General features: G+C 37.3%; 2 protein-coding genes and 1 long non-coding RNA gene across 3 annotated transcripts; 1 reads left to right on the forward strand and 2 right to left on the reverse strand.

Annotated features, from left to right (window-relative positions):
* Nucleotides 1-204: 204 nt before the first annotated feature.
* On the forward strand, nucleotides 205-25384 carry LOC120433189. Its single transcript, XR_005608394.1, has 4 exons — nucleotides 205-373; nucleotides 18523-18586; nucleotides 23179-23256; nucleotides 24300-25384. It is a non-coding gene; the product is annotated as an uncharacterized LOC120433189 (long non-coding RNA).
* LOC116326775 (cell wall integrity and stress response component 3-like) lies at nucleotides 2820-7284 on the reverse strand. The gene is made up of 8 exons (XM_031748192.2): nucleotides 6937-7284; nucleotides 6409-6741; nucleotides 6039-6299; nucleotides 5567-5878; nucleotides 5374-5460; nucleotides 5224-5252; nucleotides 4608-4676; nucleotides 2820-4122 (listed from the first exon to the last, which is right to left on the reverse strand). The coding sequence occupies exons 1-8, from the start codon at nucleotides 6995-6997 to the stop codon at nucleotides 3988-3990; spliced, it is 1287 nt and encodes a 428-aa protein (XP_031604052.2). The 5' UTR covers nucleotides 6998-7284; the 3' UTR covers nucleotides 2820-3987.
* Nucleotides 16408-22520, reverse strand: LOC120433188. Its single transcript, XM_039599057.1, has 7 exons — nucleotides 21273-22520; nucleotides 19851-19949; nucleotides 19508-19624; nucleotides 19261-19356; nucleotides 19089-19150; nucleotides 18731-18796; nucleotides 16408-18628 (listed from the first exon to the last, which is right to left on the reverse strand). The coding sequence occupies exons 1-7, from the start codon at nucleotides 21331-21333 to the stop codon at nucleotides 18467-18469; spliced, it is 663 nt and encodes a 220-aa protein (XP_039454991.1). The 5' UTR covers nucleotides 21334-22520; the 3' UTR covers nucleotides 16408-18466.
* Nucleotides 25385-26328: the final 944 nt, after the last annotated feature.

Raw genomic sequence — 26328 nt, forward strand, 5'->3', positions numbered from 1 at the left:
GCCATTTGATCTGGAACACCGGCCGTAGTTTCTCTGTCCTGTTTTTCTCAGACTTTTTGCTTTTGCTTTTTGTCATGATCGCCTGACGCTGTTATTCATCCGATTCTCTATGTTGGGTCAAGATGCCTCATCCTCCTGCGGTATTTTCCATCCGTCGCTGCTGATACCGGCATCTGGATCTTCGTTATGTGTCATCAGTGGCACCTTTCTGGGTCCACGCAAATCACGGAGGAGGAGAGAAAAAAGAGCAGGTGTCCAGGTGAAACTCAGACTGTTCTGGAAGCAGGGACTAGCTGTGCCTGGATCTATGGGACGGCGTTACCTCAGGAGTGTTCATCCAGACTCTCCGGTTGTTTGACTTTCCATCCCCACGGTGAGTGGAATTTGTGAGCGTCGCGGATCAAACTTTCTGTTTCTACGTCCCCTAAATCGGGCCGCTTCTGTTTATAATATGACTTATACTTCGCTGAGCGTGGCGCTTTTTAACGCCCGATCAATGACTAATAAAACGTTCTTGCTGAACAATTTTATTCTTTCCAAAAAACTGGATTTCTTATTTCTAACTGAAACCTGGCGGCGCGATGGTGACTATTCAAACTTTGCCCGAGTGGGTACTCCTTCATCAGCCAGCCTCGGACATCCGGTCGAAGAGGAGGTCTCGCTGCGGTGTTTGGAAGCCAGTTTCACTGTCGCTCAGTAATGGTCAGACACTTTTCATCATTTGAAATACAGCTGGTTAGAATTAGAAATAAAGCTCGGTTTTACTGTGCTGTAGTGTATCGTCCACCTGGCCTAAACAGCATGTTTTTAAAGGAGTTAGTGACTTTTTATCCTCGACCTTGAAGCTGTCCAGACTGGTTATAGTCTGGGATTTTAATATACACGTTGATGATGACTCTTACCTCTTTGCTAGAGGTTTTCTTAGCTTCATGGATTCTTTTCATTTTACACAGCATGTGTCTGGTCCCACACACACCAAGACACTGGACCTTGTTTTTGGTTTAACCATTGATTTTATTTGTACTGAGGACATTTTTATTTCGGACCATCGTTGTATTCTTTTTAACCTGTCTTTTCATCTGTCCCTCTCTCCTGTTCGACATGTTGTTAGCTCTGGCATCTTAAATTCCTCTACTGCTGTTAAATTTTCCGATGCTTTTCATTTAGTTTTATCTCCTTATAACGATGTTCATATTTTAACAGATCTTTTTAATAATCTCATAATAATAAGATCACTCTGCTGAAACTGCACTTCTTACAGTCTCCATGACATTTTGATAAGATGTGATGCAGGAGAATGCTCCATTTTGTTGATGTTGGACCTGACCTCCGCCTTTGATGCTGTTGACCATCATATTCTGCTAGATAGGCTGAGACACTGGGTGGCTATATTCTGGTCTGCTTTGGAGTGGTTCGAATCTTATTTGCATGAACGATCCTTTACTGTGGCTACCTCTAAGTACAGTTCCTCTTCTACTTTTCTTCCCTATGATGTGCCACAAGGTTCAGTTTTGGGGGCCTTTATTGTTTTTGTTGTATTTACTTCCTCTTCAGCACTTATTGGGCACTTTTAAGGACATTTCTTATCACTGCCATGCAGATGCAATTCAGTTGCATATCTCCTTTAAGCCCCAAGATGTTTCCAAGCTACAGATTTTGCATAGGTGCTTGGATTCCATTAGAGGTTGGATGGCTGAAAACTTTCTTCAACTAAATGAGGAGAAGACTGAAGTCCTCGTTTGTGCTCCTAAAAAATTTGTGCCTAGGGTTATGGAAAACTTGGGTCCACTTGCTACATTTGCCAAACCTTCTATCAGGAACCATAGTGTAACTTTTGACTCAGCTCAGACTTTGGACGCTCGTGTTAAATCTCTGGTCCGCTCCTGTTTTTATCACTTGAGAAACATTGCTAAGCTGAGTCCCATTGTATTGCGCTCTGAATTAGAAATTGTCATTCATGCATTTATTTCATCTCGTCTGGATTATTGTAATTCTTTGTTTACTTGTTTATGTAAAGCCTCTTTGGAGCATCTGCAAGTTGTTCAGAATGCAAAGCTTCTGACCAAGTCCTCCAAGTACTCCCATCTCATACCCCTGCTGATTCAGCTGCACTGGCTCCCTATTAAATTCACTTTAAGGTCGTGACCTTGACATTCAGGGCTCTGCATGGACAAGCACCAGCATATATCAGTGAACTTTTACATCCATACTGTTAGATTTGTATTGTTGATTGTCATTTATGCTTAGAAATATTTACTCATATATGCTTAGAAGTATATAATCATTTGTAGATTGAAAGAATGTCTCATCCTAGGAGGTCTGTAACAACTCTGTGTAGCATGAAGAGGGGAGTGCGTTCACTCCTCTTCAGAGTGTTCTGGCATAGATCACACACCTCCTAGGAGAGGTCGTATCTTCTCTTGCTGATATATGGTATAGCAAACACACGTATATCTGTTTGAGTCTAAGAGCCTTTTGTTCAGATGTACCGCTAGACTCCTGGCACCAGCTTTGGGGAGTCTTCCTGGGGTTACATCTTGACCCCATACACACATAGATACACACACACACACACACACACACACACACACACACACACACACACACACACACACACACACACACACACACACACACACACTCAGGGTATTCTTTGTTCACATGCATACCTATATAAGATGTCATATGTTAATGAACCTATGCATATTCATGTAACCACAATAAAAGAGCAGTGTTACGGGGGAACGGACGAGAGCAACTGGGGTCAAGCGAAGGAACGGCGCCTGTCCAGTTCTCTCCCGTGCACGTGAAACATAAAGAATGTTGCCTACTCGTGTCTTGCTTGCTGTGTTATTACATTGCCTCCAACGTTCCAGCGAATAGGTTCAAGCTACAAACCTATCACATACATTCCCAGCAGGTCCCTGAGGTCATGTGATCAGTGCTTGCTGGTTGTCCAACACACGAGGCTGAAAACAAAAGGTGACAGAGCTTTTGTAACTGTGGCCCCTAGACTGTGGAACTCTCTCCCTTTGAGCCTGAGATCTGTGGACTCAGTGGTCGCTTTTAAAAAAACAGGTGAAAACTCATCTTTTTAAACTTGCTTTTGGTTGATTTTTATTTTTATGTTTTAGCTTCTGTGAAGCACTTTGTGATTTTTAACTTGAAAGGTGCTATATAAATAACATTTTACTTACTTACTTGCTTACTTACTTACTTTACTTTATTTAATCATTTTACTCTATGGTGCAGTTGAAGACACTGTATTGTTTTCCCTTTGTGATTTTTTTTTGCTTAAATAGTTTGGTGATGTTTTTATTTATTTATTTATTGGTGGCCTGAGAGCAGACAGTCTGAATGGGGATGGGGTTTGAAGGTATTACAGGAGGACACAAGCTGCAGAGAAGCATGTAAGAATGCAACAATTTCTAGAAATGAGAGGAGCTCCATCCAAAGTTAGATGGATGTCGTTTGTCCAAAATCTTGGAAAACGGAGTAACTAAGCATGTGCAGAAAATAAATAAATAAATAATAACATTCAGGACAAGGATAAGCTGTAAAAGATGTCCATATACACCTTGTAAATGATGTCTATATACTAAGAATATAAGAACACTGTGTAAAGAATAAAATCTACAATATATCTTCCTTCCTCATTTTCACACTCTGCACCTCTAGAGGGAGTCACCACTCTTTCAGGGTCTTCATGCCTCATAGATCTGATACTGTGACATTTGCAGCTGTTTTTTTTGTTTCATTTCCTCCAAAGCTCACTCTATTTTTATTCACAGAACAAATAATAAGACTTGAGGCATTTATCTTCAGACAGACCCCAAATCTCATCAAATTACAAAGCATTGTTTTAATATTTTTAACTTCCTTACAATAGCTCTGTCCTCACTTTAAGTATCTAAGTGAACTGAACACCACCAAAATGAAAAAAGCACAACAAAAAACAAAAATATGTAAACTTTCATGTGCAACATGCTATTTATTCTCTTTCTTTAGTTTATTAATGGTGGAATAAAGGTTGCTTGAATCTGTAAAACCGCCAGCAGATGAAGAGGAAGCTTTCACAGTGCTGTAGGTCACAGTGTCACCTTCATCATCACCACAACGTGCCTATAAGAACACATTACAAAAGACTTTATTAAAGATGTGTAGGTTCATAGTCATCCAGGTCATGGTAGTCTAAGAGCTTGCAAAGAACACGATTCGACTTAATTAGGTTTCTTGACATCTTTATGCATGCTCAATCAACCAGGTTAGGAAATCCCAAATAGTTTATTCTTTTTGGGATTGATCTAATCCATGTGGCTTCTTCAGTTCCAAAACCAAATGGTCCCAGAGTCCCAGGTATTTAAACTTAGTGGGAGTTGTCTATTGAGAGGGTCACTGAGTCACCATTCATCATGTGCCACATCACATGTGATTTTAACTTCTAAGTCATTTGGTTTTAGAGCAGAAGAAGCTCTTGGATAAGAGATGAAATGTCTTCAATAAACTTAAAAAGGTCCAGTTGCTTTATTTCCAACCTCCTTAGACTTAGGTCATTATTTTTAAAAGTTCCTTTCTACCATTGTCTCGATGAATATCAGGAATCTTACCTGGGCTTTGTTTTGGGCTTTCTTGGTGAAGCTGATGGTGACGTATGAAACATCATTCTCAGCTTCATCCTATAACACAGCAAAGACAAACTATTAACTGCTTAATAATATGTGAATTTATACTGAGTCTGTTTGAAATGTAATGAAATTAGCTTTAACGCTATTCTCATGATCATTATCATTGTAGCTCTCACCTCTTTTCTGTTAAAATATAACACTGAGTGCAACTTTTTTCCTCTAGCAAGTGGTTGCACTCCAGGGATTAGATGAGTGGCATTTAAGGGACTTTAGCCATGTTTTGGTTGTCACAGCGGAACCTTCTGTCATAGTGCTCAGCGGAAACTTTTTCGGGGAGCCGTTATTTTCTTTTGGTATTAACTTTTTCTCCTGTTTTTCATTGGCTGATTGGCAGTTGAGGTTTTGTTTTAAGTTAGAGCTTTTTTGTTCTAACCCCTAGACCTATCTGGGGATTAACAAATACATATGTGTATGTTTTAAGTTAAGATCTGTACTATGTCCAACACAACTATTTTAACTATATATATACGTGTGTGTGTGTGTGTGTGTGTGTGTGTGTGTGTGTGTGTGTGTGTGTGTCTTATGTGTTTAAACTCACAGTGCTGTCAGACAGAAGTTTCTGGTTTTCTGAAAAAATGGGGAGAAAACTATTGCATTTAGCTTATGACTTAAACATCTAGGCTTTCTGTCCAGTAGACAGTTAGCAACCATATTTATAATTACTATTACTATAATTATTAATAATTACCTGCATTTTTCTTCCATCTGGTGACTACCACAGCAGTTATTAAGAGTCCTGCTAATCCCACAGGAACAATAATAAGCCATAACTGATCTGAAAAGAGTAGCAAAGTATGTTAACGATGGTAATGAATTTCTCCACCAACTATCACTCCTATTCAAACCTAAGACTTCAAAAGAAGAGAAGATTCAGTCCCTACTTCCTGATGCTTTCTGATACACCGGTGTCACTGCTGATGTCTTTACTTCCATTGATGTTGATGATCCTGTTGTTGACAATACTGATGACAATATTGATGACAGTGTTGATGATACTATTGTTGATGATGCTGCTGTTGACAATGTTGATAACATTGTGGATGTTATTGTGGATGATACTATTGTTGATGATGCTGCTGTTGACGATGTTGATGATATTGTTGATGACAATGATGTTTTCAGTGTTGACATTAAATTTGCTGTTGTGGTGGAAGTTGATGCCATTGTGGATTTTGTCTTATTTGCATCTTTATCTAAAAATCCAATAACAAAATTAAACTTAAAAAAAAAATAATTATAGTACCTTTACAACAGTACATCATATAGAGTGGTGGAATATTGAAATTTCAAATTAGTCAACAAATTTTGTCTATTTTGACTCAGCACTATGAGGTGATTGTAATATATTCTCACCTGAAGACTTTTGAGGTTTGAAGGGAAAGATTGTCACATTTTTGGTGGAAGTATCTGTTACATGACACTTTAACAGCTTAGAAAACTTGGACAGGTCAGATCTTGTAAATGTCACAGTAGAAGTGCAGTGACCTGCCGAGATCTTCATGTCTGATATTTTCTTTTTATCCTCATACAGCCACTCCACTTTGTGCCCACAGTGTCCATAGGCAAATACAGAGCAGGTCAACATGACGTTGCCATGGTTCTTATGTTTAGTGACTAGTGAAGATGGAGACATTGAAAGAGAAAAACAACAATATTAAGTTGCTGTAATGTTTCAGTTTGTTTTGTTAATTTGAGCTGAAAACATAATAATGCAAATACTCACTGCTGATAACAGTCAGATCAGCCTGAATGTCTGGACCTTGTTGTTGTCCTGATTTGTCGAACTGTCTGCAGGTGTAACGACCAACATCCTCAACTGAGACCTTCTTTATAACCAGAGAACAGTTTTTCTTTTTAACATTCAGTCTGTCTGATTTAGTCTGGGTATCTTTGTGAATCTGCCCATTTTCAAAGAGTGTTGTTGTGCTTCCTGAATCACTGAACAGCCAGGTAGTACTTTTACATTCATGCTGATCATGTATCAAATTTTTACAAGGCAGAGTAACGTCATGTTCAGCTCTGACAGCGTAAACAGGTGAATATTGCTCAGCTGTTCCTGTTGGAAAAAAAAAAAAAACAGTGAAACGTGAAACATTATCTGTGCCGTGCTAATAACTGTGATGTTTATAATGAGAACTAAAATTAAAAAGTAAAAAGAAACATATAGCACAAGTTCCTCAACTACAGGAAACAAACTAACATGACTGATAATGCAGTTTATTAATTGAACATGTTTTCTATGTACACTTACCTTCAAACTGAAGCATCAGTATCAGTAAAGAAGACATTTGAATCCATGTGAATGCAGCCATTGTGCTTCTCTGTCTCTCAGTCTCTGTTCTTGCTCTCACGTTCACAAATGAGACAGTCTCAGAGATGAATACAGCATCAACTTCCTGATCACTTCCTCATAGTGACACCAGTTCTTTCCTCTCCTGTGTCTGTTGGTAAATTCATACATTTCTAGCTTTTAATGTCTCTACTCCTGCCTTAAAGTAGATATAAAATCACATAAAATGAGTGGAAAGCTTTAGCATTTTTATGTGTTTTGCATTTTGCAGAGTCTCTTATCTGAAGTGCTGCACAGGAATAATAACAGTATATGTTGTGTTTTGATCGGCAGTAGAAGAGGAAGTTGAATGTGTGAAGACTGTCAGTTCAATGTTTGCAATGCGGCTCTTCTGTAGAAGAACTCCTTGACCACCAGTATTTGAGTCTTCTTATTTTTGATGTACCGTGATGATACTGTAGCAGTCACCAATGACAGGAGGTAGGTAAGGACATGCACATAAATGTGTTTGTGGTCTGAGACCACCATTTTCTCTCTGAATTATCATTTCTGAGAAGTGAAGGGGGAGTGTTTTTGTGAAAACCAAAGTGCAGCTGCAGAGCTTTTGGAGTTTTGAGCCTCTAATGATCACCAGATAAAAATCTGAAACAAAAATGGTTAAAACAGTTCTGAGTGACTGTCTGAACTGTCACCAGGTTTCACGGATGAACCACTGAATTTATGTTATTTAGAGAAATGTCAGATCTCAGGACAAACAAAGCTGTTCAAAGTAACAGAGAAATGTTTCAAGACTGTAAGTGAAAGAACAGGAAGTCAAAGTCTAAAGATTAAGAGCACAAGCTGCTAACTGTGGTTAGCAGTGCAATGTTGTGGGTTGTCTCAAATGTTTGAGACAAACAAAACTAGACAAGCTAAACACAGATACCTTTTTTTTCTTTTCTTTTTTTAATCATACAGAGACAGTTTGTCAAAAATAACATTAACAGGACCGATATGTAGAAGAACACTGGCTACTATTTCTTAATGTAGTTAAATTAGCGAATGAGAGAGAGAGTGAGAGAGAGAGAGAGCAGAGCTACAGCTCCACGAGACAGAATGGTTGCAAGTACTGACAAAAGTAAGAACATAGAAATGAATCAGAGAATTTAAAAAGTTGTTTTCATTTTGTTTATTAGCAGTTACATCAGTGATCTGCACACTAACTTACCTCCATAGTTGCTCCGTCAGCTCTGATTTGGGAGTCATTTTATGTTTGTTTCTAAGTTGCTGTGAGCCCTTGGTTGTGTTTGGAATTTTAATAACTGAAGGAAGGTATTCAATACTGGTTCCTTTTTAATCTGCTTATACTCTAGACTGCAAACACTGCATTTATGTTCTCATATTTCTCTGTGTAGATGTGTTACATAGCCGAGATGAATACATGCTGCTGCAGCCTGAAGGCAAAGTTGGATGTGAATGCTAACCTGAATCATACAGGCTGATGGGTCAAGGAAGACAACTGCCAATCTCTTGTTGATACTGGCAGTGTACTAGAGTGTGTTGCCTACACACTCTAGTACAGAAATCTGTGGCAGGATTCTATTACACCAAATATAGGCAGTTGCCTAGTTCTGTCCCCAAAAGAGCCAAAACAGACATCATGATGTTCGTACTGCTGACACATTGCTGACACTGGGTGATGACAGGCTACTCATTGTAATAAGGATGTACACAATCATACTTTTTTCACTTTTTATTTCATTATTGTATTCTTAACATAAATCAGCCTGGAATTTATCAAGTACACTGATGGGATAATCAGGACAGCCAATTATGTCAGGAGTCTTAATGGAGCCTTTACTGAAGCTCTGCATTTGTAGTTGGACTATGTTACAGTGGGAACAAACAAGCAATTTTAAGTTGTTTTTAACTTAATTTGTCTGTACACTGACTCCTTTACCACAATTTAATTGAGTTGCATGGTTTTTGTCCAAAATTGTGGTAAGCGAGACTGTACAGGGTTTATTATATGTCTATATTTTAGTTTGTCTTTCTCCAGTAGAGCTGTTGTTTATTCAGGGGTTCAACGATTTTGAACCAGTTACCTTAATTCCTGTCACTGTGTTGATAAAATCGTCCATCACCAGAGCCCTAATGTACAAATTAAAATGCAGGCTTCATTCTGCCCTCTATGTGTTTGTGTTGCTCTGGTCAAGTAGATGCACAGATCTCTAACAGAAATGTCAAGGGGTCAGCAGACGCTTCGGTAACCTGAGTGCTGTTGTCAGCTTAGGTCTATGACTTGTCTGTCATTTAAAGAGTACCCTAACCATATCTACTCCCATTACGTTGGTTGAACTACCAAAGAGACAGGGATTACACAGAAGTACTATGTCTTATATGTATACATAAACTCAAGTTAGCTTGCATTTTGTTTTGCTCTGAGGCGCCATCTTGTGGTGTGTGAGAGAAAAAAACAAAGACACTGTGAAATTTAACAGAACACCTTTTCTTTATTTCATTATTTGTAACCAATTCTGAGAGAAATTGTTACATATAACATTAATGGTATAATAAGTAGCAGTCATTGATAACTGTTTGTAAAGAAAAAAAAGCCCATGAAGACACATCTTTCACTGTCTCTGCAAAGTATTAAAATAATCTTCTGCGTTGGTTGTTTACATGTAAAATGTAATGATGTGATCTGTAACAGAAATAGACGGGTTTCTTTCGTTCGTTGATGTTTTTGATCAGTGGAATCTGACAGAAGGCAAAGGGTCTTTAGTGTTCACAGTTCGTTGTGCCTTCGTCATTATGCACCTGTGGAAAACAACAGAACACAATTTAGATTCTGCCATTCTCAGCGGTCATTATTTTACCTGTTAAATGTTTAGTTTATACCTGATTTATATTCATGTGCTTTTTCACGTTTCTCATATTCCTTTCTTTTGCCTTCTGTGTGTGTGTGTGTGTGTGTGTGTGTGTGTGTGTGTATCCACAGTTAATGGGAAAAATACCACAAAGCATTTTGCTTAGTGAAGCCATAATGTAATATTTGGTGTTCAAACTCAGTGTTTCTTTTATCTGTTTTATTTACTGAAAACATAAAAACACAGAATTTCTCAACAGTAAAAAGCCAGTTTAATCAAAACTTTTTGCATATTAAAGTTGTATTAATGTCCTCACCTTTACTTTTTGTCCACATGTTGACTGTTACAGTCGATAGCAAAGGTTCTGTTAAAACCACAGAGACAATGATGGATCTCAACAAATATGGAAAATCTGCAAATAATAAATGAATTTGGGCTTCAGCTTTTTTGTTCTTTGCAGAACATGATGTTTGTTCTTCAAAACTCATAAATATAGTTAGTTTCACATGAACTGAAGAACTTTTAATTTTTCTTTTTTTCCCCTTTTTTTGGGGGGGGGGTGGGTCTTCATCAACAGTACTGGAATCTAATTATAAACTGTTTGCACATGTTGTCACAGAAAATTAAAAGTATACAAACTCCAATATATATAAAAAGATTTTTACACTTTCAAATTATTTGTCTTTCAACAATAACACCAATGGATGATGACTTTAGCACATTTATAAACATAAAAAATAGAAATTAGAAAAGTTGAAAAAACTAATTTTAGAGTTCTGCCTGAATCAATAATTAGAACTATCATGAATATTAAAACATCATGTAGAATGACCTTCTGTGGACATTTCAAAGTGGTTTATTACAGAAACAAAGTTACTGACTGAGAACAATTAGAAAAGTGTGAAAACTGTGCATAAAAAGTAAAATTACAACATTTCTGTCTTCCTCATTCCCAGACTCTCCCACCTCTAGAGGCAGTCTCAGCTCTCTCAGAGGCTTCATGTCTCATAGAGCTGTGACGGTTAAGACTGGGTTGTTAGTTCAATTTCCTCTGAAGCTTAATCTGATTTAAAACGTTTTTATACTCTAACAATACTATAATACAAAAATGTTAGCAATTCAGTCACAACCTTTTAGCTTTGCTGGATTATTGGTGTTGACAGATGTAACTGTTGTTGTTCCCTTTGCTTCTTCACCTGGTTTAAAAAAAACACAAAAATTAAATACCATGTGTACAGTGAGGACAGTCTCTATGTTACATGTTAGACAATAAATAAGAAAGGTTGGTGTGATATTTAACTGGAATATTTTGCGTAAGTAAACACATCAGTTTGAGGTAATAATTATGTAATCATAATTTCTCACCTGTGTTCCCACCTGATGCCTGGGGGATGGTAAACAGCTGCACACCTTCAGTGTGCTCATCAGTCGCTTTATATTTCAGTAACTCATAATTCCTTGACTTCAGTTTAAGGTGCGGTGTGGTAAAAGTCAGTGTTACAGAGAAGGTACGTGGTGATACATCCAGGTCTGAGGATATTTTGTCATTACCTTCAAACACCCACTCCACTATATGATGGCAGTGTTTGTATGTCAACAAACAGGAATACAAGGTGACATTATTATTTTTGTAACATATTTCCAGTGGTGAAGATAACAATTTTGTGCAAGTAAAGTTTGAACAGAAAAACAATAACTTATTTCCTTTAATAATGATTTTATTATTTTAATATGCTGCTATAAAAAGACAGTTTGAGCTGAAAATATAATATAAATACTCACTGTCAATAACATACAGAGCAACCTCAGTATCTTGATCTTGTTTTATTCCTGATTTGTAATCTTGATGGTCATAACGACCAACATCCTCAACTGTAACAGATTTATCAGCTTTATTACTGCAGTGTTTCTGTAAATGAAGAGCAGGTATTACAGTTACAGTTATGCTGACCATCTATCACGTTTTCACAAGACAAAGTGACGTTATGGCCAGCTCTGTGACGTGAAGATGGTTGGACTCACCCAAACTGCTACTGCTCAGAAAAACAGAAATGCAAAACATGAACAGTAACAGGAAAATGGCTTTCATGTACTTAGATTTGTTTAAAGATCATTTTAACAACCCAAGATTTTTGACTTTGTCTTTGATTTCCAAGATTCAACTAAAAGTCTAAAAAAGTCACAAATAATGCAAAGCTCTTTAAGTTAAATGAAGAATACTTAAATTAGTTAATTTTATTTGGCTTTAAATGTGTGTATTGTAATCTTACCTGTAATCTGAAGCATCAACATTAAGACTAAGGACATTTTAATCAGTCTGCATTCATTCATTATGTTTCTCTCTCTCTCTTTCTTGGTCTTTACTCTTGCTAGGACGTTTACAAATGACTCAGCCTCAGAGATAAGGAGAGCATCAAGTTACTATTTACTCCGTCACTGTGACGTCAGTCTTTCACGAGCTGGATTAACACATTTAACATTATTTTCATCTCCTTGAATGCCCTCCCCTCTTTCAAACTAGTGAAAAGCATTTTAACATTTTTACCTTTTTCATTTCATGTATTTTTCCTTTGCAAAGGATGTTTGAAATGGAAGCCCAACACAGAGACTGTGTCAAAGAAGGGGCAGAGTTTTTTCTAAGGAAGCTTTAATCCTAAAACATGTTCTGCAAAATGTTGCAGATTTTCTGTCCAATTTTCTGTAATATATAAAAATGTCAAACTAGTATCAGCTGACCAACAAGATTTAGATATCAGTTAGCAAACAGATAGCATTAAAACTTGCTGTGAAATTATTTTATTCATGATTTAAATTAGGCAAGATTTTTGCCAACCAACCCCATTATGAGGTTGTTTGGCACACGCTGAAAAAAGCCACAGTTACAAAGAATGAAGTAACAAATTTAAATAATATGAGCATGTAATCTGTGTATAACACAGAATTAGAAGAAGAAATTTTTAAAAATGTTCCAACCTCAGCACTTTTGAAATGTTTTACTAAGTGTGAGCATTTTAAAAGGTCAATTCATTTATTACAGTTTTATGGCAGCACCCTCTAGTGGCCTTGAAGCAAACAGTCTCTCAACTAAGACATGACATCTCCGGTCTCCCTTACTTTTGTCTGCTGGGGGAGCAGGATTGGATCTAGTGATACGTACAGACTGAGTAAGCTGATTAGGACAGGCCTGGAGAAATAAGAGAAAAAAACAACCTTGTACAAACAATTCTTTTTATTAAAAAAATACACTAATAGTAATTATTAATAATAATAATAATACTTTTCACATGTTATTTGTTTGCCTGTATTCAATCTCATTATGAGCCATGACAAAGAGTTAAACATATTGAAGACCATGACATTCAGATTTAATGTTGTGAAACTTATTTTGACATAAGTTTTGAGCAGCAGCGGTTATTGATAGGGGCGACATGGGCGGTTGCCCAGGGCGGCATCGTGGTGGGGGCGGCATCACGGGCATCTCATGCTACTCATGCTGCCCCGACATCAGCCAGCACATATTGGGAATGGCAAAGGCACCGGTCGGTTTTCTGCTGCCCATTTGCTGGGAGTAAGGGCGCCCAGATTTTGTTAAAGAATTTTCTAACTGTTTTTTCTTTGAAAATACCAATACTTCTGATAAACATGGCATTTAAAAGAATAAACATTATCATGCTAGCAATGTGTGGTCAAATGCAAACTTTCGCAGTGACAACACACAATAAACATTAAGATGAATTTAACCAGCATAGTTATTTTATTTTTAGGGAGTCATGTGCAGTGTTCTAAAAATTGAACCGGTGTTATATGAATCTTTATGTGTAAACAAAAGCATGACTATCAGAGTTACAGGCATTTTAATCCATCTGTTCTCAACCATCTTGTTTCTTTGTCCCTGTTTTGTCTTTTTTTGTTTCACACTCGCCAATGACAGAGTTTGAAACTGTGCTTCTTTTGTAGACTAAAACAGTACGTACTTCCTGTGAATACCAAGGTGTGACTTCCTCATCAGCACGTTTGTCTTTGAACATTTTATTTTTAGTCACAAAGGGGTGGATAAAGTCAATGCAAAAAATATATATATTTTAAATTACATCTGAGAGAAAAATGCTGAAAATTAAATACTTCAGATCCAATGTTATCTTTTATTTTATCTTTCATACCATTTTAATGTGGCAAATAAGCATGACTGACCAGCCCGCTCATGTGGTATCTCATTGTGGTGAGTGAGGTTTTCGCTTCGATCAACAGCTACATTTGTGTCGCAGCAGAGCTCTGATCTCTTCTTCATTGTCATCATTAAAACTTCAGCAACCCCAGCTCTGACAGAAAAGAGTTAAATCTGATGTGTTTTTGAGGTGACATGTCTCTGACATGAGGAAGAAAACTTCCAGCAGAGTTTGAACGAAATTTTTAGTTGATCTTGCTAAAAAATGGGCAGGCCTTCAGGAAGTTCCTTTTACCTTCACCAGTTTTTGTTCGTGGTCACATGAGCATATTTGTGCATTTATTTGTGTATAACTGTCTACCTTGGTTAAGAGGTGTTTAAGTATAAAGTGAACTTAAAATGTAGTGGGACTGTATATGAGAATGCATAAAAATCTCTATCCTGATCAAACTTTGCACAGAGAAAGCAATATTTATTTAAGTATCAGCGGCATGGCGTAAAGTGATGACACAATATCACAAGTAATACTCACATTATGTCAGGATTGACCAATTTTAATTAGCACATAAAATTAAGAAAAAAGTAACAAATCATGTCTAACAGAAAGTTCAAATAGTGAAGAAATGTTGTAAAACCTTAATACCCTTAATACCACCCCTAGAGGGCATCTCAGCTCTACGAGACTTCATGTCTCATAGAGCCGAAACACTGAAAGGTGATCTGCAAGTGATTTGTTTGTTTTATTGATCTGAATTCCTTGATCTGTTTTATTCATTGAACATGTTACAACAAGAATAAGGCTTTTATTTCCAAATACATTTTATCAAAGAGAAACTGAATGAAGTAAGAGGAGTCTACTCAGTAGTCGACTATTTTAGAAACCAGTGTCATCACCACACCCAGACCTATAAGGTACAAAAGAACCTGAGAAAAAAGATTTTGAAGACTATTATTTTTCTGCTAACATCAGGAAAACCTGAATAAGTTGATATTAATGATATCTTTTTTGTATAATCAAGAAATAGGTTGTTGTTAAAATACTATAGATACATAATATTTGTGTAGAAAAGTTAACCCTTTGAGGTCTGTCATCATATATGCTAACCCTAAGGTTTAATCTTTAAATCCTCTCACTTTTAGTTTTCACCAACACTGCAGTTATTCAACAAGAACAACAAGAAACTACAGTGGATCTGGAGAAAGAACGAAAACATGTTCTACACAGTTTCTGGTGCTGCGATGATGAGCTGGATGTTTTCAGCAACAACAAACACAGTTAATGACACAGTGACACAGTGACTGTTGTCGTAACTATTATTGGTGATGAAACACAAAATTAAACAAATAAAACAAATAAAAATTAAACAAATAAAAGAAACATTTTCTGATATTAGGAGTCAAATTTTCTCAAGTTCTGATTAAGGTTAAAAGACTGCAAATGTCACAATAATGTTCTGTCACTACTGGCATATAATGAGAACATGTTCTCATTATATGATGAATGTGAAGATCGTTTTAGATGAAGGTTTATATCAGAGTTTTGGTTTCCAAGAGATAATTAAACTTGTCATAGTTACAGGAGCAGCACCTAATAAAGTAACATATTAATAGAGATTTGTAATATGTTTATTTGCTTTTCTTTATGTTAACACTTACCTGTAAACTGAAGCATCAATGAGTGGAACCACTGAGCTCCTCTGTCTTTCTTTGTTTCTACTTTTTGTCACAGATGAAACTGTTTCTAAAATGACTCCGAGAACAATGGGTTTTGTGTGGTTTATAAGGTGTCACTTCCTCATAATGACTTCATCCTGTCTCCTCCCATATCGTAACCTTGCTGATTTTATTCAGGATTTTAATCATTAATTTTTGCTACACTTGTGCACAAAATAAAAAGGGACCATTTTGACATTTAGTTTTCATGGATTTTGCCAACTACCTTGCTTAGAATTGTTTAAACGGTAAAGTAATTTCCTCATCTGAAATAGCACAGAGGAAGTCAAACATATCTATGAACTCTTCACTTTTATAGGCCATGTGCAAACAGGGCTCTTGGTGATATATGACATAATGGTACTTTACCACACTGGGTATGGAACAGGTGAGTCTTTTTTTTGTTTGTTTTCTTTTGAAGACTGACAGGGGATTTCTTTAAATCACCCTGCCGTTCTTTGTTCAGCTGAGACACCTGAGTTAGAAAACACACAAACACTGCAGTTGCCTTTTCACTCGCGAGGACGGTCACAGAGCGCCTGCATAGGAGACACTCACGGACACGCGCTCTATCATCGTCCGCGAGATTTATTTATACAGTTGTGTCTGTGTATGTGTCTATGTGTTGCTGTCACAGAGTTATTCTCAGAGCTGAGGTTCCCCTTTTCTAAATCTGTATGTTCTAGAACAAAAGGGAAGCTGCAAGTTGTTTATCACAGACAAGGTATATGTCAAAAGTCACGTAAACATGTGCTTCACTGATATAAAGAATACATTTCATGTAACTGATCAAAACATAATTTTCTTCTGACAAAGACTGAAGGGAAGTTCAGCAGTACATGACCAGAGGCTTGGCCCTCTGAAAATAACCAGATATGCATCACTCTAACATGACATAAATTACATGATAATTTACGAGATCCATCCCAAACAATAAGCATTTTGAACATATATTGTTACAGATTAAGTTTCTGAGTGTTTATTTTTTCCTTACGACCAGAAAAGTTGCTCTGTGTCTTGTACAATTCTTTGTTTCTTTAAAGCTCCCTGATTAAAGATCGGAGTCATAATATATCTAAAGTAAAATGATATACAGGTATGCAGTGAAATGTCAGAGCTCAGTACAAACAAGAGAGGTTTAAAATAGTGATGAGATAACAGGAAGGGGAAGTGACAATAGTAGACGCAGCTTTTACTGCTACTGATTTATCACTGCTCTGCTCAATAGAGTCCAGTCTTCACTTCAGAAACCACTCTTGTATTTCACAAGTCTTTTTCCACCCAGCTGGTTAGTTATTTGAGTTTATTTAATCAAGGACAGCACATAAAACAATGTTACATAATAAAACAATGCAACCATTGTTTTGTACAGAGGTTTTCTAGCCAAAAGCTAGTGTCATACCAGTTGCCTCGCTCCCAACATCGCCACTGACTGCTCTCAAAAGTGCCAGCCATGCTCCAGAGTCAGCTGGTGTTTGCATAGTTTCAGTGTTACAGCCTGCCTCCTACATCAGGCTGCTACAGTATCAAAGTCACAGCTGATCTTTGCCTCTCTAGCTCCTAAGCTCCTGTTTGGCTCAGCCTCCCAAGCTTCTGATCCAGAGTCATGACAGGACACACCCTTTCCAGTGACAGCAACTGAACCAGAGCTAGCCTCAGCCATCTGATTCCCAACCTGTGACTACCTGCCCATGCTCTTCTTCAGTACCATTGCTCTGACTCTTGAAGGGTTTTGCCTCTTCTGTTGGCTTCCTATCTGAAGCACTCTGCTTCGACTGTCTCACTAAGTAGTTCTTTTACTCTCCTCAGCTCAGGTTTTGTTATATTGTGAGTCACGTGTTTATTTATTAGTAAGCTAAAACATCAGTATATAGTATCAGATTAAACTAAGTCATATATGTTATACTTTCTGGTTTTATATGCAGCTAGTTAGGTGTTCATTTGTGCTATAGCAGCTTAATGGAATGTGAAACAGCAGAGATGTTTTGGTGGGATTTTTTACATTATATTTTATTTTTCTACAAAAAAACATCTGAATTAGTAGATGCTAAACTTACAAGAAAGCAAATTTAAAATACAGTTGGAGTAATAATTGATATTATATCATAGACACAATTAGATCAGGTAATCCAATTGGACATAAACAAGTAAGTTTTTGTTACATTTCCAAAACAAGGTAACATTATTAAAAAGGCAAAGAGATATAAAATATTGACTTTGCCTACAGTACATGAGCAAACAGTATAAAACGTTAACCTCAACCTCTAGAGGGAGTGTCAGTGGTTTCTTTGTTTCACTACCTCGAAAGCTGATACTGTTTGTATTGATGATTGTACATTAAGAAGAAATTTTTTCACAATTGTTTACCAAAGAGATCACTATCATTGACATATGATAGATATTAACAGCTGAATACAAAGCATTTTAATTTTAAACATTTACCTGTCCTGTTATAACTCTATGGAAGAGGACCCCCTGGGGAAAAAACAAGTGGGGACATTTTTTTCTCAGAATTCTGTGATTAAAGTCAGAGGTCTGACTTTTTTCTCAGAAATTTTAAAAAAGACATCCCCACTTTTTCCAGTGTCCCAAATCCTCTCCTGTACAACTCAACTTAAATAAAAGGTGGGAAACTTTAGCCAGTGTGTCAATCGCGTGTGTCATCTTATCAAATGCAGGTCATTGTTTTCTTTCTTTTTTTTTTTAGTTAAAGAAAAATTTAAAAATGTTTTTCACATATTTATCATATAATGCAAACAATTGATCAGAAAAAAGAATGTAACCTTGAGGCTGGAACTTGTTTCTTTTGTTTGTTGACAGTGGAATAGAGGTTGCTGGGATCACTGGAAACGCCAGCAGAAGAGGAAGAACTTTTCACAGTGCTGTAAGTCACAGTGTCATCTTGATCATCATTATGATTACAGACCTGGAATGAAATATGATGGAGCACAATTAGCTTTTTTCTGACCTGTGACAGAAGTTTAAAATTCACGATCTTAATGTTAATATATTCTTTTGAAAACCTTACCTTGGCTTTACACTTGGACCTCCTGATAAAACTGACAGAGACATAGGAGACATCTTCATCATCAGCCTGAATAGTGAAGACAACATATAGACTGCTCACTAATGCATATGTGGAGTCAGTTTGACATCTATCGGTCCTTTTTGGGGTTTTTTTTGTCCTATTTGTCTTTCATCCATTCTTATAAAGGATAAAAATACATTTCAAAGAATAAATGCAGTAGCTGTGAGAATAATGTCTGTTCACTTTGTTCTGCTGGACTAAGTCATATCAGGGTTTACACTCAGTCTCTCAAATGTGTGCAAGCAGTTGTCATTTTTGGGACTTCAAATAATGGAGTTTTCTAAAAGTAGCTACATACATTTTTTTGGCAGCCGCGTTCACCCGCCACCTTAGTCGCTTCTTCCACCTGTGTTTTGCTTCCTAAAAAAAGATGAAAATAAAAGATAAAAGGAAACAAACTTGAGTTTAGAATTTCAAATCCAAGGTTCTCAATTATACTTTAAACTATAGCTGTAATTTTTTTCCCTCACCATTTGATTTTTTCCATGTGGTGATGACTATAGCAAGTATTAGTACCACAATTCCCACAAGAAAAATGATAAACAATGATAAATATTTCCAAAGTTCTGGAAAGAAAAATTAAAATCACAATCACTGGTAATGTTGAGCTTTGGATGTTGTGAGCAATAAAAAGCTTTATGATGGAGCCACAGCTCGAGTCTACAGTGTACAATTCAGACCTTAGGCTTAAAAAGGCGTGAGCGATGCAGTCAGTACCTGGTAAAGTATTTCTTTCAGTTGTTCCTTTTGTTGATGTAGGTTGGCTTGGTGGTGATATAGTAGTTGTATTTATTGATTTTGATGTTGTGGATTTTGGTATTGTTATGTTGTCACCTTAAATAACAAAAAAAATGTATAAAAAAATTAATACCCTTTAGTTCAGCTATTGTTCTTGCCCAAATGCTGACTCTAACAACAGACGATAAGAGTACTTTTAAACCCAGTGACACAAAGATACATCTCAACAAACAGATACAATCTGATAACAAAAAAAAACATAGTCTTTTTGTCTGTGATTCAGACATTAGGCTCTAAAAGGTTAGAATGATTCAGTCGCTACCTGATGAAGTCCTTTCTGTTCCATTTGTTGACGTAGGTTTAATTATAGTTGTATTTTCTGATTGTGTTGTTACCGGTTGTGTTGCTGTTTTATTGTTGCCTGAAATAATAAAAAAAATGTAGAAAATTAAATAAATACATGCAACAAACTTTCCAACATAAAATATTACCGTGGCAGAGGTTTGTTTCCCGGCTCAGCTGCAGGTGAAGAGTGGGGCAGTGAGCTCAAGGGAGCAGTGCCAAGAGGCTGGAGGGACAGGTAGTGCTAATTTAACTAATGAGGTTTCTCCCTTTATATATAGTGAAGCCGGAGACCTGAGAGAGGAGTGCACACTGACAACTGACTGGGAAGTTGTTGAACTGTTTACAGAAACGTCCAGCATATGTGTGTGGTGCCTTATAAACACTCCCCATATATACAAATATACCAGTGTGTTGGGTCTATCATTACAATTACATATTAATATTGCAGCTACAGTAGCCAAAAGTTAGTACAATATTTAACTTGCAAAGTTTTACTTTATATTTTTAAGATGGGGAAAAAAACTTTTTTTAATAACCAAAAATTCATATTGTAACTCAAATACGTTGAGTAATTATACACATCAGTTTGAGGTAGTTCATCATAATTTCTCTGTTACTTCAGCTCTAACGTGTAAACACTGTGTGGCGATAAGTATAAGGACATTGAAAAGATGGTGCAAAGCTGCAACCTGTAAGACGGAAAACCCACACAAATGTGGAAGAGTGGATTTGTACAAAATGAAACAGATGGGAGTGGATAGATGCAAGGCTATCAGTGGTTACAGACTCATTCAATAAAGTATTTATGTTGCATCACAAGACAGCTGATCAGTTTGTTTCACTAACTCATCTCAACAAGGCTTTTTGCAGAGAGTATAGCATCTGTGGCAGTTTGTCTAGAAAGAACAACTGTAATCTCTACTTTCTGACTTTTTTCTCAAAATATCAAAAATCGATTATCAACTTAAATCTGGAAATTTCGAATTTATTTTCAAAATGATCAGGGCGATCGTGGCTCAAGAGTTGGCAGTTTGTCTTATAATCATAAGGTTGCCGGTTCGAGCCCCGACAGTCTCGGTTGTTGTGTCCTTGGGCAAGACACTTCACCTGTTGCCTACTGGCGGTGGTGCCAGTGTCTGGCAATCTCCCCTCTGTCAGTGTGCCCCAGGGCAGCTGTGGCTACAATGTAGCTTGCCATCACCAATGGGTGAATGACTGAATGTAGTGTAAAGCGCTTTGGGGTCCTTAGGGACTAAGTAAAGCGCTATACAAATACAGGCCATTTACCAATAATATTTTTTTCCTTAATGTGGCCATAATACTCCTTCATTGGTGAAGTCATATTACTTAATGAAATCACATGTTAATGCAATATTTGTATTTTAATATGTGTCCTTACCTCTACACTGAAGTACTAGTAGAGAGAATAAAGACACTTCAATCCATCTGAATGGGACCATGGTGCTTCTTCTGTACTCATACACACTAATGACACTGTATCTAAAGGTTTGACTTGTTAAAGATAAATACTTGTGCTGTGTGGGGTTTGTGAGGTGTCACTTCCTGCCAGTGACTTCACTCTCCTCTGGCACATCTGGCCAACAATAGATTATAGGAAGTCAAATGTGTGAAGATTGTCAGCTGAGATAAGTATAATGCAGCTCTCTTCTATTTCTCTTTAGTTTGTGTTTAAAAAAAACAAAAACACAACCAGGTTTCAGTGTGATGTTTGAGAATGCACAAACTAAAGAGGCAATTTACTCTGCCACCTGAATTTGACTCCTAATATCATCGATGCAAAACAATGATGCTGTCAGAACAAGTCTCAGTATCTGATGTCATTTTCTCTGCGTACCAAAATAGCTGTTTTGTTGAGAATGTGGCTACAAGAGCAGCTGAAGTTTGCAGGTTTATTGAGATAAACATCATGATAAAATGACAATTTTTTCCATCATTATATGTCTGTTTATTTTGTTGTGAAAATAGACTTTTTCAAAATTATTTCTGCAAGACAAAATAAAAATCAATAAGCAAATAAGGTCAAATGCAAGTCAAATACGGACAGATCTGGGGTTTCAGAAGTTCAGGGCATTTGAAGGGTTTTACGTTGCAATATAAAGCACTTTGAGGCGATTGTTGTTGTGATTTGGTGCCATATAAATAAAACTGAATTGCACTGAATTAACCTGGAGGGGGGCAGGCAGAGCAGAAGAACACTTCAGGGGGCCAACTTGAATGCGGGGAAAGTTAGGGATTTTGTTCAGGGGATCAAAGCTGGAGCAGGAAAAAATGTCTTTACAATAAAGACAGTTTAATAAAATAAAAAAGTTCTCTACACACCCTCCCTTACCAGAGGCGTGGCAGCTTTAAGGGGTCTTTACCTCTGAGATAAATTAGTCACTATGAGGTGTCACTTCCTGATAGTGACTTCAGTCTCTTCTTTTAGGCTACGTCTACACTAGCCCGGATAAATTTGAAAACGCTCCACGTCCACACTATCTTTTTCAGTCGTTTTCACAGAGTTGTGCGTCCACATCGAAACGGATGAAAACGCTTACGTTCCAGTAATGCGCATGCGCGAAACGCAAGAAGATTCGACCTGCCTCATTTCTGTCTGCCGTTTATTTACTTTCCGGCTCTTTAAAACGTCGCATTAAAATGTTGAGGAAAAGCACCGAGTTTTTTCAATGGACTAACAATGAGGTGGAGTTGTTGCTGCGAGTAACACAAAAGTACAAAGTTGCAAAAGCGAGTGAGAATTAAAGAATTTGAAGAAAAGCTATCTGGAGCATGTACAGACTGATATTAATCTTTAATAGGGCTGTCAAAATTGAGAGCAAACAAAACAACTGCTGTATAATGCCTTCCGCTATCTTAGTTTAATTGGTCACATGACTGCATCACATGACTAAAATGTGTCATCGTTTTCAAAAAGGCTCCGGGTAGAGGTAGAGGGCAGAATTTGTCTGTTTCCTACCCTACCTACTGAGTTACAGGGCTGTTGCTCTTCCTCTTTGCCAGAAGATGCTAAGGTCCCTCGGCCATCCACGGAGAGATTAAACAAAGTGATTCTACCATAAACATTTTGCTACTTTGCTACATTATTTTTTCAAGCCCCCCCCCCCCAAAAAAACATTCAAAGCACCACAGCTGTAACCTGATATCACACAGAAGCTATCAACTGAGCCCTGTAGAGTGAAGTATGAAGCTGCTCTTCATGCTTTTGTCCACCAGATGTCACCAAAGAGGACTGTGTTGAAAACCTTTGACTAATGACCCTTTCTTTTTTTTTTTTACAACTTCAGCGCTTCAGAAAGTTTCACTCAGCGATCACTACCACCTCTTTGTCTCCTGATCTGTTTCTCTGACTTGTCCTCTCTCAGGTTTGTTTTCACTCACAGTTTGATTAAAAAGTTTTATTGGCTGAATAAATGATTTCTCTGTGTACATACATCGATTATAATAACTATTGAATAAATGATCATTTAAAGTTATCTTTCTTATTAGATGAAGCGAAGTGCACATAGAAAATGATTTGTTTTCTGAAAATGAGATGAAATAAATGAATAATAAAATAATTAATTTCATTTCTGAGGTGAGTTGATGTTGAAGTTGTTGATCAGTGGAGTCTGACAGAAGCAGAAGAGTCTCCAGTGTTTTCATAGTCCACTGTACCTTCATCTTCATCATTATGCCCCTGTGGGGAAAAAAACAACATACTATAGATTCTCTCTTTAAAATGCTACTATTGATGAGTTATCTGATGGTTTATCTTATTATTATTAATTATTGTGGCGGGGCATGGGGCGTGGGGCATGGGGCGTGGCCCATGTCACGGCTGCGGGGGAGGGTGGCGCAACCTGAGCTGAATCATCGCGTCACTCCTCCCCCGCATTAAAAATGGACTAGGGCCTGTTGGGTGGTGTGGTTGTTGTGTATTTGTGTGGTTGGCAGCTAGGGAGCTGCAGCCGTGAAAGTGTGTGAGCAACATTTCAGTAAGCTAAAGGAACTTGTTTCAAGACAGTGGATCTTGAAACTAGAGAAAAACTAGAGATTTTTCACTTGTTCCACTGGCAGATTTTTTTCACTTAATACAAGATATTTTAGCTTGAAATAAGTAAAACAAATCTGCCAGTGGAACAAGTAAAAAATCTCTAGTTTTTCTCTAGTTTCAAGATCCACTGTCTTGAAACAAGTTCCTTTAGCTTACTGAAATGTTGCCATGCAGCTGATTGTGTCTTATTTTAAATGTAATGAGATCATTTTGACTAGAAATAAGACAAATATACTTGGTAAGATTTTGAGTTTTTGCAGTGTAAATAAGTAAAATGTCACTGAATGCTGAAACGTGGTCGTGTTGTGCTTCACCCTCCTGCCTCAAAACATGTACTGATTAGCTGGCTCCCATCTTTACTCCCATCTTCAGTAGATCCCTGGAGCTATGTGAAGTTCCCTCCTGCTTCAAACGCTCCACGAAGAAACCCACCATTATAGAACTGAATGATTATAGACCTTTCGCCTTGATGTCTGTGGTCATGAAATCCTTTGAACGCCTGGTGTTAGCTCATCTGAAGGACATTACAGGAGACCGGCTGGATCTACTGCAATTTGCCTATCAGGAAAACAGGTTGGAGGATGACGCAGTGAACATGGGACTGCATTACATCCTGCAACATCTCGACCGCCTGGGAACTTATGCCAGGATCCTGTTTGTGAACTTCACTTCAGCTTTTGATACTGTTGTGCCTGAACTTCTCTTCTCCAAACTCTCCCAGCTTAGTGTGTCACCAGCTATCTGTCAGTGGATCACCAGCTTCCTGACAGATAGAAAGCAGCAAATGAGGCTGGGGGAGATCACCTCTGAAACACAGTCTCCCAGTATTTATGTGTCCTCTCACCACTATTGGTCTCCCTCTACACCAATGACTGGCCTTTTTTTTTTTCATTTTTGACCTGGTGCCCTCTGGCAGATGGTATAGAAGCCTGCAGACCAGGACCACCCGACACAGGAACAGTTTCTTTCCCCTTGCCAGCTCCCTCCTAAATAGTTGAACTGTCACATTGCTTCACACTGACAGACTGCAACTTAACATTCTGTATATCCTGTGGTATTCATTTTTGTAATCCTGTATTTTTTGTATATAAGGATTTATTTAGATAGTTTTTTATATTGTTGGTTTATGTATATTATTTTTGTCGCTCATATATTGTTGTGTTTTGCATTGTTGTGCTTGAGAGACACCATCGACCGAAACCAAATTCCTTGTATGTGTTTGCGCACATACAAAAAATTTGATTTTCAATAAAGGTTGTAAGAGTTTCTGCAATTTTATCTGCTGCTTATTTTATCTTCTATCTTTTGTACATCCTCAGTTAAAGAAAATAATACATATCACTAACATGTTGTTTGCTCTGTGAAGTTGTAACAGAGTAAAACTCACAGTGTTTCCTTTCATCTGTTTTTTTTCCTGAAATGACAAAAATCACAAAAGAGAGCTGAAATAATTAAAACTCCACGTTTATCAAAGCTTTAACTGTATGAACGTTTCATCTTTGAAGTTCTCACCTTTAGTTTTTGTCCACATGTTGACTGTAACAGCAGATATTAGGAGTGCTGCTAAACCCACAGACACGATGATGCATCTGAACAGAAAACCTAAAAACAATGAAACCATTTAGACTTCAGCTTTTTGTTCTGTGAAAAGAATAAATGTGGTGAAAACATTCAGTTTTGGTATTTTGGTTATTAGATTAAAATATTAAGCCTGCTGTCAATAATGATGATCAAATACATAAATATGTTAAATATGTTTAAAAAGCACTGAAAAATAAAAACTGAAATAAGCTTTTACATTTAGTTTTTTAAAAACATTTATTTATTTAATTTGCTTTCATTTAAATCAGACTGTCTGTCGTGAAACAAAAATATAAAGATGTTGAAAAAGTGATGTTGATCAAAGTTCACGGAATCAGAGTGATAGTCTGTTTCTGTAGGGAAAAATCTGTCTTCTCTGACTCAGTGGTTTCTGGCTGTAACTTTGTGAGATCACTTGCAAAGAGAGTGCTGCACCAAAAACCTCCTGGTGATTTCACTAACACGTTGCAGCGGTCACTCACTATTTGCATGAAAGAAAAAAACAGAAGCAAGCATTTGCAGACATGTCTACATCTTACATTGTGTTAACCTGCTAGTGACCCAAGCAATCACAAGGGGGTTTTCAGCACAGCACCATAAACTTCTTTGAAACCAGTTACACCTTGAAGCTGTGAACACACATTTTTCCGTAGTGACCACTTCCTGTCAGCGCTCACAGTCTGTAGGCCTGTGTGAAAGAGGTCTAACTAAAGCCCAGAGTCCACCTGACATTCAGACTTTAAGTTTTATAATCACAACTATCACTGAATTTCTCCACCCAAGTGTCCGTCTGACAATCAGACATTTTATGCTGATTTTG

Source organism: Oreochromis aureus, linkage group 15 (assembly GCF_013358895.1).
Source record: "Oreochromis aureus strain Israel breed Guangdong linkage group 15, ZZ_aureus, whole genome shotgun sequence".
In the NCBI taxonomy this organism is placed as follows: Eukaryota; Metazoa; Chordata; class Actinopteri; order Cichliformes; family Cichlidae; genus Oreochromis; species Oreochromis aureus.

Excerpts from the sequence above, each read along its gene's own strand:
- LOC116326775 (XM_031748192.2), bottom strand. The coding sequence starts at position 6,997 with ATGGCTGCATTCACATGGATTCAAATGTCTTCTTTACTGATACTGATG. Across the intron at positions 5,461-5,566 it reads GTATCAGAAAGCATCAGGAA|ATCAGTTATGGCTTATTATT; the intron begins GTAGGGACTGAA and ends TACTCTTTTCAG. Across the intron at positions 4,123-4,607 it reads AAGCCCAAAACAAAGCCCAG|GCACGTTGTGGTGATGATGA; the intron begins GTAAGATTCCTG and ends GTGTTCTTATAG.
- LOC120433188 (XM_039599057.1), bottom strand. The coding sequence starts at position 21,333 with ATGGTCCCATTCAGATGGATTGAAGTGTCTTTATTCTCTCTACTAGTA. Across the intron at positions 19,950-21,272 it reads ACTAGTACTTCAGTGTAGAG|GCAACAATAAAACAGCAACA; the intron begins GTAAGGACACAT and ends TTATTATTTCAG. Across the intron at positions 19,151-19,260 it reads CACATGGAAAAAATCAAATG|GAAGCAAAACACAGGTGGAA; the intron begins GTGAGGGAAAAA and ends ATCTTTTTTTAG.